At 44.1% G+C, this 14684-nt stretch overlaps 1 protein-coding gene across 1 annotated transcript; it reads left to right on the plus strand.

Annotated features, from left to right (window-relative positions):
* Window positions 1–6380: 6380 nt before the first annotated feature.
* LOC147990913 (uncharacterized) lies at window positions 6381–7151 on the plus strand. Its single transcript, XM_087538449.1, has one exon. It carries the CDS (start codon window positions 6381–6383, stop codon window positions 7149–7151), a length of 771 nt encoding a protein of 256 aa, XP_087394575.1.
* The last annotated feature ends 7533 nt before the right edge of the window (window positions 7152–14684 follow it).

Below are 14684 nucleotides of genomic sequence, written 5' to 3' on the forward strand. Positions count from 1 at the left end.
TTGCCATGATTGAAATCATCCTGTCCAGCGAAAACATCCCGTAGACTAGTTTTGATTTGAAAATTTAGGGTTAGGTCTCCGCCGAATTCATCTCGGACCGACCGAGTTGTAGAAATCGGTCTTACCGATTTTGGCTTAGGCCAGAGCACACGCGTTTTCGGTCTGACCGAAAATTGCAAATCAGTGTGACCGAGTTCGATTCTTTGTGAAACCCTAGCAGTCTCGGTACCACCGAACTGTGACTCGGTCTGACCGAGTTCACTAGTTTAGGTTCCAAAAGCTGCTTCGGTATCACCTAGTCTGACCGAGAAACTTTAGCGCTCATGAGAACTGCTGCTGTCATCTTCCTCCAATGGTGTTTAAACCGCCAGGAACTTGTTGGCAATGTGGGACTAAATCCCCTCCTACGCGACCCCCCTCCACCGGTGGCCACTCCGGCCCCGGTGGCCACCTCCCCCTGCCATTGGCCACTCCGACGGTGATAGCCACCCACTCCTCATGGAGAGTCTTCTCCATTGGGACTTCTCCCCTGGTCTGGCGATTGAATCTCAGGTACGTGACAAGTTCCAATCTACGGTGCATTTTTCACCGGCCAACCCCAGATCTGCCAAGGAATTCTTCCTTGTGGTTTCTTTCTCCTCGGCCTCGTTCCCTCTTACAGAAGAATCTGTGGCCCTTGCCCTGCAATCTTGTATTGGAGGAATCAGTTCAGGGTTTAGGGTTTTGAGGTTAAGTGATCGTCGCTTTCAGTTCTTTGTGGCCTCCAATCGAGTTGGTCATTTCATCTATGGCCTTAAGGACCGCATTTGGCCTGATTTCATTTGTCATTTTCACCTCTTCTGTGGTGATCTCTCTGGTGTGGATCACTCGGATATGAGCTGGCATGTGGATGAACATCTTCCTGAGGTGCAGCTACAACCGATCGCTATAAGATCTAAATGGCTCCGAGACCAGCAGCTAATGGTTAATTCTCATTCCACAAAGTGGCCGGCGACGAGTGTGCATACCTCCCCGGCCGGTGAGTGTATTCCGTTTGGCAAGTTCAACTTCCCTATTTTTTCGGATCATGATTTGCATATTCGGTTGGGGGATTTTGTTCTCAATCAGAAGGATTTCTTGCCTAGTGCTCGTACATCTTTTCATGGCCCACAATTCAAGGAATCTTATTGGCAGTCTATCCCGGATGAAAAGTTACTTCACATTATGGATGGTTGGCAAGCTGGGTATTCGGATAATGAGGTTAAAGCTATGGTTCAGATCAAGGATGTGCCTACTCAGGATTATATTGATGACAGGTTATTGAAATGTTTGAACTGCTCTCGGCATGGCCATTTGGTTGGAGATTGCCCCGGTAAGTTTTGCCAAAGATGTGTTCAATTGGAACATTGTTGCACCTGCAATATGCCACGTTCGTTGGGGGCTGCATGCATGTTGGTCCGTAACCCTGCATGCCGAGCCTGTCGTAGAAATGACCATCAAGTAAAGCAATGTCCTGGTCTTATACGGTGTGATTCGTGTGGCTCTTTAGGCCACACAACCCATGGTCAGCATCAACAGCAACATTAGCCCAAGTACAAATGGCAGCCCATATCCGCCTCGGGTACTTCTGGGACTAATGCCAAGGATGGGAATTTTATGATTTGTTCCCAAAAAAAAATCGTGGAAATTGTAACGCTTTAGAAAATAATCGGAGGTCAGTTTGGCAAGCTAAACAGAATATCCCACCACGTGTTGACGTGGCAACTTCTCATTGCATGCCGATACGCCTCCCCCTGCTTTAGTTGTCAACTCCACCGCCCGAGGGACCCAATCCTGTCCAGTCTCCTCTGTTTCCAAAACCACCATTGCCTCTTCCAAACTCGCTCCTCCATCGTCATCCAAGAAGTCTGCTGCGCCGGCGATCAACCTCGGCAACAAGATGGAGAACTTTCCGGTCAGGACGTTCACGTTTGCCCCGCTCCGTGCCAACATTGAGCGAGGGCCAGATCATCGGCTTCAGAGGAGTGTCATGGTGGTGGATGACCCGCCATTAAACCATGACAGGTATGCTATTATCTCGATTCAGCCCCCTCCTCCTGATCATCAGAAGAGATTCTGGTTAGAGGAGGTTTGCCGCATCATTAGGGAGGATCTAGAGTATTAGATTTCAGATGAGTTTGTTTATCCGTTTGGCATCGGTTGTGTTGCTTTTGAGGATATGCAAAGCCGGGATGAGGCCATTAGAGAAGGCCCCCATGCTATAGATTATGATTCTTATTTCACCCTCACACCTCATGATGAAGGCATCAATATGCGGATGCCCGCTTTTCAATATGAAGTTTGGGTTATGATGTTAGCCTTTCCGATGGATTACATGACGGAGCACTATGTGCACAAGGCTGTCTCTAACTTTGGAAAACTGATAGTTTGGCCGCGGCCTAATGAGAACAAAGCTAGGGTTCTGGTTAAGTGCCACATCAAGGATGTCGCGCAGGTACCACACAGTCTGGTAGTTTCTAGAGTGGGCATGCTTCCTAGATTGGGCCGATCTTGGTCAGTACCTGTTTATGTTCTGAATGGCAGAGACACTGTGCCTGGGTTGGTGGACAATGAGGATGCTCCACCCCTCCTCAATGCTTCCCCACACCCCTATCAACTTCCTTATATACTCTAATGCAGCAAGCCAGGATCAATGATATGGAAGCTCAGCAGGCGGCCAACGAGCAGTCGTGGAATGCTGCTGGGCAGGTGCAAGATGAGGTTCAGGAAAATGGTTGGGCAGCATGGCCGATAGTTCCACCTCCTCACACTGGTTTTAGTTTCAGAATGTTCTTTGAGTATGATGGTCCCTCCCTTATGGATGGTGTGCACCAGGAGCACAACATTGTTGACAACCTATCAGATGTTTGGTCTGAATTCTCTCAGGTTGAAGAACTGGCTGACAATTTTATCAATGGTGTCCCTTCTGCGTAGTTTGCTTTTGTCAGGGCTGGTGGTGCGTCTGTCTCTTTGATGATAACTGCAGACGTCGATTTGCTGCGTTGGATTGGAAGTATGCTGAAAAGGATCTACACAAAGTCGCTATTACATGCTGTGCACCCTGAAGGAGCTTACTTGCCGCTCAATCCTTTCAATTTCTTGCAGAAGCAACTTAATGTGGTCTGCAATGCTCTGATGAACTCCATCTCCCCTGAGTCAGATGTGTTTGGCTGCATCTTCAGCTCTTCCATTGAGGGTATCATCATTGACAAATGTTGCTTCAACACTGCGGATGTTTCAGTTGAGTTTCCTTCTTCTGGTGAGCAGAACATGCCGAGATCTTGCTCTGTTGCCGATCATATTAGCTCTTTGCTATCCAATGAGCATGCACATGTGGATACTGTTATGTTGCGCCGGAGTGCGCGCTCTAACAAGTATGATGGGTTTAAGGTGCCGCCGATGTCTGACAGAAAACTTGTGCTGTCCAAAGTGAAGCCCCGGAAAGTTCCTGAAGTGCAGTGCTCTTCCTCTACTACCTTGCCATGTGTTTCAGACAAAAAAGACAAGGTACATAGTGAGATCCCTCCTCCCACACCTATTTCTACCATACAATCTATTGGTACTAATATGTGTGGCTTGCGCCCAAATCAGCTAAGCAAGTAGAAACTGCTCTCGTCCTCGGTGGCGCAGGAGCGTGACGTTCACAAGTTTGATGCATAAGGCGTGGAAGGTGCTGTGCTGGAACGTGCGGGGGATCAACTCCGACCAGAAACTTTTGGCTTTGCGCAATGCAATTGATAGTAGTGGTTGCTCTGTTATTTGCCTTCAAGAAACTAAGCGTGCCTCTTTCGATAAGTCTTTTGTAAGAACTTTTTGTCCTAAATGGTTCGATAAATTTGAGGTGGTGCTTTCCCAAGGGGCCTCTGGGGGTTTGATCATTATATGGGATAGTTCAATCTTTGTTGGCGATCTTATCTGTTCTGAATCATTTACTCTGGGCATTAAGTTCACTTCGTTGCAAACTGCCAAATCCTGGAATATGTTTAATGTGTATGGCCCATGCGATGGCCCTGTTAGAGCAACTTTCACCTCCTGGATGTTTGATCTTGACATACCAGACGATGAGGACTGGTTATTATGTGGCGATTTCAACTATATCGGGGCCCCTGATAATCGCAACAAGCCAGGAGGGAATGTTAATGACATGTTGACTTTCAATGATTTCATCCAATCGCAAGCCTTAGTGGAACTACCAATCAAAGGGAGGAGGTTTACATGGAGTAACATGCAGACAGACCCACTTTTAGAGCAACTTGATTGGTTCTTCACATCGGCCAATTGGACCTCTAGCTACCCCAATACGACAGTGGCACCACTCCCAAAACCAGTCTCCAATCATGTGCCGTGTGTGATCTCTATTGAGACTTCTGTCCCTAAATCTAAAATCTTCCGTTTTGAAAACTTCTGGATATCACACCCTGGCTTCTTTGAAGTTGTTCAATCCACCTGGAACAAAAGTTGTTTTGCTCATAACTCGGCTGCTCTGCTCTGTAAAAAATTTAAACACCCGAGATATGCTTTGAAGAAGTGGAGCAAAAACATCTCCAGATTGAATTTGTGCATTGATAAATCTAATTGGGCTCTTCTGGAATTGGATGGGATTGAGGACTTGAGGCCTCTCAAAACCCCGGAGAAGAACTTCCGTGTAATTCTTAAAGAGCATTTGGTTGTACTCCTTGGTTATAAATGGGAATATTGGAGGAAGAGGTACACGGTGTGCTAGTTTCAGTGTGTGTTGGGGGGGGGGGACAACACTAAGTTCTTTCACTCGGCGGCGAGTGAGCGTTTTAGAAGAAATTCTATTGCATCTCTGAAACTGTCTGACCATGCAGGGAAGGCACTTGAGCTATATCAGACATATAAAAACAGGTTGGGTGGGTTGGGCAGGTTGGAACCGCACGAGATGAAATTTGATCTAGCTCGGCTAATTAAAAAGGTGGAAGGGCTCGAGGATCTGACAAAACCCTTTACGAATGAGGAGGTCGATAAAGTGGTCCAAGAAATGCCATCAGACCATGCCCCTGGCCCGGATGGCTTTAATGGGTGTTGTTTAAAATCCTGCTGGCACATATTAAGCATGATTTTTATACCCTGTGTGCTGACTTCTATGATGGAAAGCTGGATCTGCAGAGTCTAAATTCGGGGTTTATCACCTTGATCCCGAAAACTTACTCACCTGAGACTGCAAATGATTACAGGCCCATCACCCTCCTCAACTGTTGCCTGAAGTTGATAACCAAGCTACTGGCTAATCAGTTACAGATAGTAATTCTCAAAATCATCCACAAGAACCAATATGGTTTTCTCAAAGGGAGATCGATACAAGACTGCTTAGCTTGGGCTTTCGAATACATTCATCAATGTCAAGCTTCTGGACGTGCATGCTGTCTCCTCAAGTTAGACTTTGCCAAAGCTTTTGACACGATACAACATGAACCTATGATTGAGATCATGAGGCACATGGGGTTTGATGAGAAGTGGATTGGATGGATCAGATGTATTTTCTCCTCGGGTACTTCTTCTGTGTTGCTCAACGGTACCCCGGGGAAGCAGTTCTCTTGCCTATGTGGAGTGAGACAAGGTGATCCACTCTCGCCCCTCATCTTTGTTCTCACTGCAGACCTGTTGCAAGCCGCGATTAACGAGGCTTGCAGAGCTGGGCAACTGCTACTACCGATTCCATCACATGATAATAACTACCCAGTTATTCAGTATGCCGATGACACGATTCTGGTATTCCCGGCCTGCCCTAACCAAGCCCAAGTCCTCAAAGGAATTCTGTTGGACTATGCCACATCTGTTGGTCTGAAAATTAAATTCCACAAATCAACACTCGTTCCAATCAACTTGGAGCCGGCAACGGCGACAGAGATGGCAGCGATTTTTGGTTGTGTCGTGGGACAAATGCCTCTCACGTACCTAGGGCTGCCTATGGGGACAACCCTCCCCACGGTAACTGATCTGATGCCCATGGTCACCGCAGTACAGAGAAAAATTCCAGCAGCAGTTTCCTTGCTTGATTATGGCTCTAAGCTAACTCTTCTAAACTCAGTTGTGACCTCGCTACGATATACGCAATGTGCTCCATCAAGCTAAACCCCAAGGTCATTGAACATCTAGACAAGCTTTGCAGATCTTGCCTATGGTTGGAGAAAACTGAGGATGGTACTAAAGGCAACTCTCTCGCTGCTTGGGACCTGGTCTACAGGCCAAAAAATAAAGGAGGTTTAGGGATCATAAACCTCAGAATCCAGAACCAGGGGCTTTTATTGAAACAACTTCATAAATTTTATAACAAGCAAGATGTTCCGTGGGTTCATCTTGTCTGGAGATCGTATTACAATGGTCAAACCCCACATGCAATGGACCCTTGTGGCTCGTTCTGGTGGAAAGACCTCATGCAACTGTCTGATATCTACAGAGGGGTTACCAAGGCGTCTGTTGGGACAGGTGACTCGATCCTTTTCTGGAAGGATGAGTGGAAAGATGGGTTGCTCCAAGACACATTCCCGAGAGCTTTTTCTTTTGCCAAGGAACCAGATATGTCAGTCCAATCCCTACTATCCTCGGAGAGATTGGGTGATGTGTTCCATCTCCCCCTCTCGGTGGAAGCTCGCCTTGAGGTGACTAATCTGCAGCTGGCCACGTCTGATGTGACTCTGACTGATAGGGATGATATATGGAAATGTGTTTGGGGTGGAAATGGTTCCAAACCCACCAAATTTTATGAACACTGCTTCAGAAGTATGCAGGTGGACGAGGCCTTCTGTTGGATCTGGAAAACCAAGTGTACAATGCAATGGAAAATGTTTGCATGGCTGCTGTTGGCTGATCGTCTGAACACCAGAAATATGCTGAGAAGGAGACACTACAAAATCCAAAATGACGATTACACCTGCCTGCTCTGTCAAAACCCATCGGAGGAGGACATTACTCACCTCTTCTTTAACTGTCCTTTCAGTAAGAGATGCTGGGATAGTATTGGGATACAGTGGCCAACTGGGGAATGTAGGCTCACATTATTGCACGCTGGTAAAAACTCTTGGAATGGGAACATGTTCATGGAGGTGTTCACGGTGGCAGCATGGGGGATCTGGAAGGAAAGGAATGACAAACACTTCAGAGGGATCTAGCCAACCTTGAGATCTTGGAAGGCCAGATTCAAGTATGATTTTACTCTGCTGGTCCATAGGACCAAACAGGAGCTTGCCCCTTATATCTTGTCACTAGTAGCTGCTTTGTAATTAGGGGTGTCACCTTCTGTAATCTTCCTCTCACCCCTCCTTCTCCAGATGTAATTGTGACTTGTATTGTAGGTTGTAGGATGACTGGACTATACTGGACTATACTAACCTCTTAACTTTTTAATATAAGGTCAGTGGGACCCTCTCCCACTGTCATCAGTTCTCAAAAAAAAGTTTACGAATCGGTAGATCCGAAATGCTTTCTGTGAAGAATTAAAACTAAGTTTTTAAGTCATCCTTTTTGCAAAACTTCTGTACTTTGTGATGCTCATCTACTCTACCTTATCTATAACCTATTCATAGGGTCTGCTATCAGAATATTCGCAGAGATGTCTGATCAAAGTGATAGTCAGAACAGGTCTGAGCAATAGGTGCAGATGAGTGAGGGTTCAGATCCCTCTAGCAGCTATGATGAAGGCAGCAGGAGTACACCAAGCAATCTGCCAAAGGCTGCCACCAAGACAAGGAAGAAGAGAACTTCTGACTCTGAGGATGAAGATTATGTGGCTATTGAAGATGAAGCCACTTTAAAGAAGAAGGTGATTAAGAAAGAGTATGGCACAGCTGCTGCAACAAAGCCTGGTCTGAAAACTAAGATGCTAGCAAGAAGACAACCCATGTCAAAAGTCAGAACATCAACTGCTGAAGCTTCAAAATCAGCTGCTGAAGAAGCTAAAAAAGGGAAGAAGAGGAAGGAGAGGGTTAAGAAAACAATGGCCAGAGTCATTGGAAAGCCCTCCATGATGCAAGATCCTTCAGAAGAAGAGGAAGAGGAAGAGGAAGAGGATGCTGCACCAGCACCCAAAGCACAAAAGCTTATGGGAGATGCAATCAAAGCAGGGGCTGCTCAATCAAAGCCCAAAGCTGCTCCCAAGGCTGCTACTCCAGCTCCAAAGCCAAAACCCAAGAGGAGCACTAGGAACATACCTGCAGAAGAGAAGAACAAGGCCCTAGTGCCTCAAGCTGCTAAAGAAGAAGAAGATGATTCTGTTGTGTTGAGGAAGCTGAAGCCAAAGATCCCTAACCACACTGATGCACACCCAGTTGCAGAGAACATGAAAATTAGGAAGGATGCAAGATTGAGACTATGGAGACAGTCTGATCCATATGCTATCAGGAGGATGACTGCTGTGGACTACATGTTTCACACTAAGGAAGAACAGTACTTCTGTGAGACTATTCTGCTTGACAAGAAGCCCATTATGTGTGATATGAGATGGGTTGACTGGTAATTCATCAAGGAGAATTATGATCACTTCCCTGGACTGCTTGATAGCTTTAAGGCATGTGGAGTGGATACCTTTGTTGCCCAGAATCTCACCAAGTGGAATGATGAGCTCATCATGCAGTTTTACTCCACTGCCCACTTCTATCTAGATGGAAGGATTGTATGGATGTCTGAGGGTACTAGGTACCAATCCACAGTTGATGAGTGGGCCAAGCTTATAAATGCTCCTGAGGAACATGAGGATGACTTGGACATTTATGTAGAGAAGAAGAAAGACCACAACACTATGGCCAACATGTACAAGGAGATCCCAGATGCTGCCTTGGATACACATAAGTTTGGATCTATCCATTACCTGTTGTCTGGTCTGCCAATAATCAACTTGATATTAAGGCACACACTGCTACCCAAGTCAGGTGATCACAAGATGATCAAAGGACATGCCATCAACTTACTGCACATATTTGATGTCCCACATAAGTTCAAGGTTATGAGCCTGATTGTTGAGACAATCAAGAGGACTGCTGCTGATCAGAAGAGAAGTTGTGGGTATGCTCCACACATTCAGGAGCATATTAACTCAAAGATGGGCACATGCACATATCTTTTGGACAAGGAGCACCTGCCCATCTATCCTGAATTTGAAGATAATATAGTAGTGATGAACGAAAATGAACCATCTTCAGCTCAAGCACATGAAAAGAGAGAGAAGGCTAAGGCAGAGAAGGCTGCAAAGATGCCAACAACAGAGGAGGCATCTCAGGTGTTCTTGAAGAGCAAGCAAGACCAGCTTGGATATCTGATCCAATCCACCCTGAGGATTGAGAAGGGCTTGGCCACCCTGACCAAGAACCAAGAGAGTCTGGAAAGGATCATTGAGCGGAATTTCTATGACCTTGATGTCACGGTGACAGAGATCCAAACTGCAGTTGAGCAACTTCAGGAGGAAGTAGAGGAGAAGAAGGGCAAGTCTACCACAGATGCTTTTGCCAGAGTTCCTAGAGGACAGAGATTTGCTGCAGTGCCAATGACAGATGCTAGAGCTACAGCATCAGCACCAGCAGCTATAGCTCCAGTTTCACCTCCAGCAGCTACTCCACCAGCTCCAGCTACTTCATCAGAAGCTTTCATTCTTGGAGTTCTCTCGACACCTCCCACCGAAGGTCAAGCCTGAGAGTCGTTTAGCACTATGCATTTTTGAACTTTTTGGTAACTTGTTGCCAAAGGGGGAGAAAAATGTATAGATCATAGGCTTCGAGAGAGAGAGTGTGTTGGTTTTTATCTCTCTTTGCACTTATTTGGTTTGTTTGAAACTTTATTGTGTGCTTGTGTGAGCTACTTGTGGGATACTAGTTTGATCTTGTGTTTGATCATATGCTACCCTTAATGCTTGTTGGATGATATTATTTCTTATATCCTAGATGACCATTCACTTGTTTTGGTGATGAGTGCATGCTTTAACTTCTATCATTTTGAGCGCTCCACCAAGATGTATGTGACATGGAAGAGTAACCCATGATCCTAATCGATTGTTCATTTGCATTCGAAAGCAAATTTTAAATAATGCACAAATTTAGGGGGAGCTCTTGCTTATGACATACTTCTCAAAGCGACGATGTTTTTCAAATACTATTTATCATTTGTCGAAGCTTTGATCTATATGTTGTCATCAATTACCAAAAAGGGGGAGATTGAAAGTGCAAATATCCCTGGGTGGTTTTGGTAATTCCTAACAACATATAGCTCATTGAGCTAATGCTATTCCAAGATGAATATTTCAGGAAAGCTCAATGGTTGGCATGGCATGGATTAGAAAGTGGACCCTTCAAAATGCTACGGATAAAAGATTGGCTCAAGCTCAAAGCACAAGACTCTACATTTTCTATTTTAGTGATCCAAGATCACATTCAGTCTATAGGAAAAGCCAATACTATTAAGAAGGGATGAGGTGTTGCTTAATGAGGTGCTTGCTCAAAATGCTTAGTGATATGCTCCAAAACCCTCCACTACTTTCTCATATCCACATATGTCCCACACCAAATATCCAACTCGGCCCCACCGATTCTTTCTATCCGGCGCCACCGAGTTCAGTTGACATAGCCAATGCCAGAAACCCTAGTCTTTTCGGTCTCACCGAGATGGGATTGTAATCTCTTTGTTTCCCTTCGTAATGTTTCGGTCAAACCGAGATGAGCGATCGGTCCCACCGAGATTGCAATGCAAACACTGTGTTTCCTTTTCGTAATGTTTCGGTCCAACCAAGATGAGCGAATCGGTCCCACCGAGTTTGCCTGACCAACTCTCTGTTTGTCTATTACCAAAATCGGTCCCACCGAGTTTGTGTAATTAGTCTCACCGAGATTATGTTATGCCTTAACCCTAATGAAATTGGTCCCACCGAGTTGACATGTCGGTCCCATCGAAACACCTAACGGTCACATTATGAAACAAATCGGTCTGACCGAGTTCTCTGAATCGGTCCCACCGAGTTTGGTGATTTGTGTGTAACGGTTAGATTTTGTGTGGAGGCTATAAATACCCCTCCACCCACTCTTCATTCATGGAGAGAGCCATCAGAACATGCCTACACTTCCAATACATATTTTCTGAGAGAGAACCACCTACACTTGTGTTGAGGTCAAGATATTCCATTCCAACCACATAAATCTTGATCTCTAGCCTTCCCCAAGTTGCTTTCCACTCAAATCTTCTTTCTACCAAATCCAATCCTATGAGAGAGAGTTGAGTGTTGGGGAGACTATCATTTGAAGCACAAGAGCAAGGAGTTCATCATCAATACACCATTTGTTACTTCTTGGAGAGTGGTATCTCCTAGATTGGCTAGGTGTCACTTGGGAGCCTCCGACAAGATTGTGGAATTGAACCAAGGAGTTTGTAAGGGCAAGGAGATCGCCTACTCCGTGAAGATCTACCCTAGTGAGGCAAGTCCTTCATGGGGGACGGCCATGGTGGGATAGACAAGGTTGCTTCTTCGTGGACCCTTCGTGGGTGGAGCCCTCCATGGACTCACGCAACCGTTACCCTTCGTGGGTTTAATTCTCCATCAATGTGGATGTACGATAACACCACCTATCGGAACTACGGATAAAAAATCTCCGTGTCAACATTGCATTTGCTCCCTCAAACTCATCCCTTTACCTTCATATGCAATTGTTTTACATTCCGCTGCTATACTCTTAGAATTGCATGTGTAGGTTGATTGCTTGACTTGTGCTATGTTGCTAAAATCTGCCAAGAACTAAAATTGGGAAAAGGCTAGATTTTTATTTGGTCAAGTAGTCTAATCACCCCCCTCTAGACATACTTTCGATCCTATAGTACAGAAGGTTGGGGTGGTGGAAAAGTGGTTTCGTGGCTCCCCCGGAAGTTCTTGGGATATTTGAGAATATATAGGAGGAAGATCTAGGTTAGGGGGTCTCTGAGGGGACCACAAGGTCGGGGGAGCCCTACCCCCTGGGCGCACCCTCCACCTTTGTGGCCGCCTCGTGGCTCTTCTGACTTGCACTCCAAGTCTCCTGGGTGTCTTCTGGTCCAAGAAAAATCATCGCGAAAGTTTCATTCTGTTTGGACTCCGTTTGGTATTCCTTTTCTACTAAACTCTAAAACAAGGAAAAAAACAGAAACTGGCACTTGGCTCTAGGTTAATAGGTTAGTCCCAAAAATCATATAAAATAGCATATTTATGCATAATAAACATCCAAAACAGATGATATAATAGCATGGAACAATCAAAAATTATAGATACGTTGGAGACGTATCAGGCATCCCCAAGCTTAATTCCTGCTCGTCCTCGAGTAGGTAAATGATAAAAAACAGAATTTTTGACATGGAATGCAACCTAACATATTTATCCATGTAATTATCTTTATTGTGGCATAAATGTTCAGATTCATATGATTCAAAACAAAAGTTTAATATTGACATAAAAACAATAATACTTCAAGCATACTAACAAAATAATTATGTATTCTTAAAATAACATGGCCAAAGAAAGCTTATCCCTACAAAATCGTATAGTCTGGCTATGCTCCATCTTCATCACACAAAATATTCAAATAATGCACAACCCCGATGACAAGCCAAGCAATTGTTTCATACTTTTAATGTTCTCAAAATTTTTCAACTTTCATGCAATACATGATCGTGAGCCATGGACATAACACTATAGGTGGAATAGACGGTGGTTGTGGAGAAGACAAAAAGAAGGAGATAGTCTCACATCAACTAGGCGTATCAACGGGCTATGGAGATGCCCATAAATAGATGTCAATGTGAATGAGTAGGGATTGCCATGCAACGGATGCACTAGAGCTATAAGTTTATGAAAGCTCAAAAAGAAAACTAAGTGGGTGTGCATCCAACTTGCTTGCTCATGAAGACCTAGGGCATTTTGAGGAAGCCCATCATTGGAATATACAAGCCAAGTTCTATAATGAAAATTCCCACTAGTATATGGAAGTGATATCATAGGAGACTCTCTATCATGAAGATCATGGTGCTACTTTGGAGCACAATTGTGGTAAAAGGATAGCAGCATTGCCCCTTCTCTCTTTTCTTTTTTTATTTGTTGGGCCTTCTCATTTTTTGGGCCTCTTTTATATTTTTTTATTTTTCGTCCGAAGTCTCATACCGACTTGTGGGAGAATCATAGTCTCCATCATCCTTCCCTCACATGGGACAATGCTCTAATAATGAAGATCATCACACTTTTATTTACTTACAACTCAAAAATTACAGCTCGATACTTAGAACAAAATATGACTCTATATGAATGCCTCCGGCGGTGTACCGGTATGTGCAATGAATCAAGAGCGACATGTATAAAAAATTACGAACGACGGCTTTGCGATAAATACGATGTCAACTACATGATCATGCATAGCAATATGACAATGATGGAGTGTGTCATAATAAACGGAATGGTGGAAAGTTGCATGGCAATATATCTCGGAATGGCTATGGAAATGCCATAATAGGTAGGTATGGTGGCTGTTTTGAGGAAGGTATATGGTGGGTTTATGGTACCGGCGAAAGTTGCGCGGTACTAGAGAGGCTAGCAATGGCGGAAAGTTGAGAGTGCGTATAATCCATGGACTCAACATTAGTCATAAAGAACTCACATACTTGTTGAAAAAATTTATTAGTCATCGAAACAAAGTACTACGTGCATGCTCCTAGGGGGATAGATTGGTAGGAAAAGACCATCGCTTGTCCCCGACCGCCACTCATAAGGAAGACAATCAACAGATAAATCATGCTATGACTTCATCACATAACGGTTCACCATACATGCATGCTACGGGACTCACAAACCTTAACACAAGTATTTCTCAAATTCACAACTTTTCACTAGCATGACTCTAATATCACCATCTTCATATCTCAAAGCAATCATAAGGAATCAAACTTCTCATAGTATTTAATGCACTTTATATGAAAGTTTTTATTATATCCCTCTTGGATGCCTATCATATTAGGACTAATTTTATAACCAAAGAAAATTACCATGCTTTTTTAAAGGCTCTCAAGATAATATAAGTGAAGTATGCGAGTTCATTAATTTCTGTTAAATAAAACCACCACTGTGCTCTAAAAAGATATAAGTGAAGCACTAGAGCAAAAATTGCCTAGCTCAAAAGATATAAGTGAAGCACATAGAGTATTCTAATAAATCACGATTCATGCGTGTCTCTCCAAAAAGGTTTGTACAGAAAGGATGATTTTGGCAAACAAAAAAGCAAAGACTCTAATCATACAAGACGTTCCAAGCAAAACACATATCATGCGGTGAATAAAAATATAGCCTCAAGTAAAGTTACCGATAGATGAAGACGAAAGAGGGGATGCATTCCCGGGGCATCACCAAGATTAGGCTCTTGGTTGTCCTTGAATATTACCTTGGGGTGCCTCGGGCATCCCCAAGCTTAGTCTCTTGCCACTCCTTATTCCATAGTCCATCAAATCCTTACCCAAAACATGAAAACTTCACAACACAAAACTTTAACAGAAAATCTCGTAAGCTCCGTTAGTATAAGAAAATAAATCACCACTTTTGGTACTGTTGTGAACTCATTCTTTATTTATATTGGTGTAATATCTACTGTATTCCAACTTTTCCATGGTTTATACTCCCCGATACTAGCCATAGATTCATCAAAATAAGCAAACAACAC

Source organism: Triticum urartu, chromosome 1A (assembly GCF_056163025.1).
Source record: "Triticum urartu cultivar PI428250 chromosome 1A, HENAU_Tu73, whole genome shotgun sequence".
NCBI lineage: Eukaryota > Viridiplantae > Streptophyta > Magnoliopsida > Poales > Poaceae > Triticum > Triticum urartu.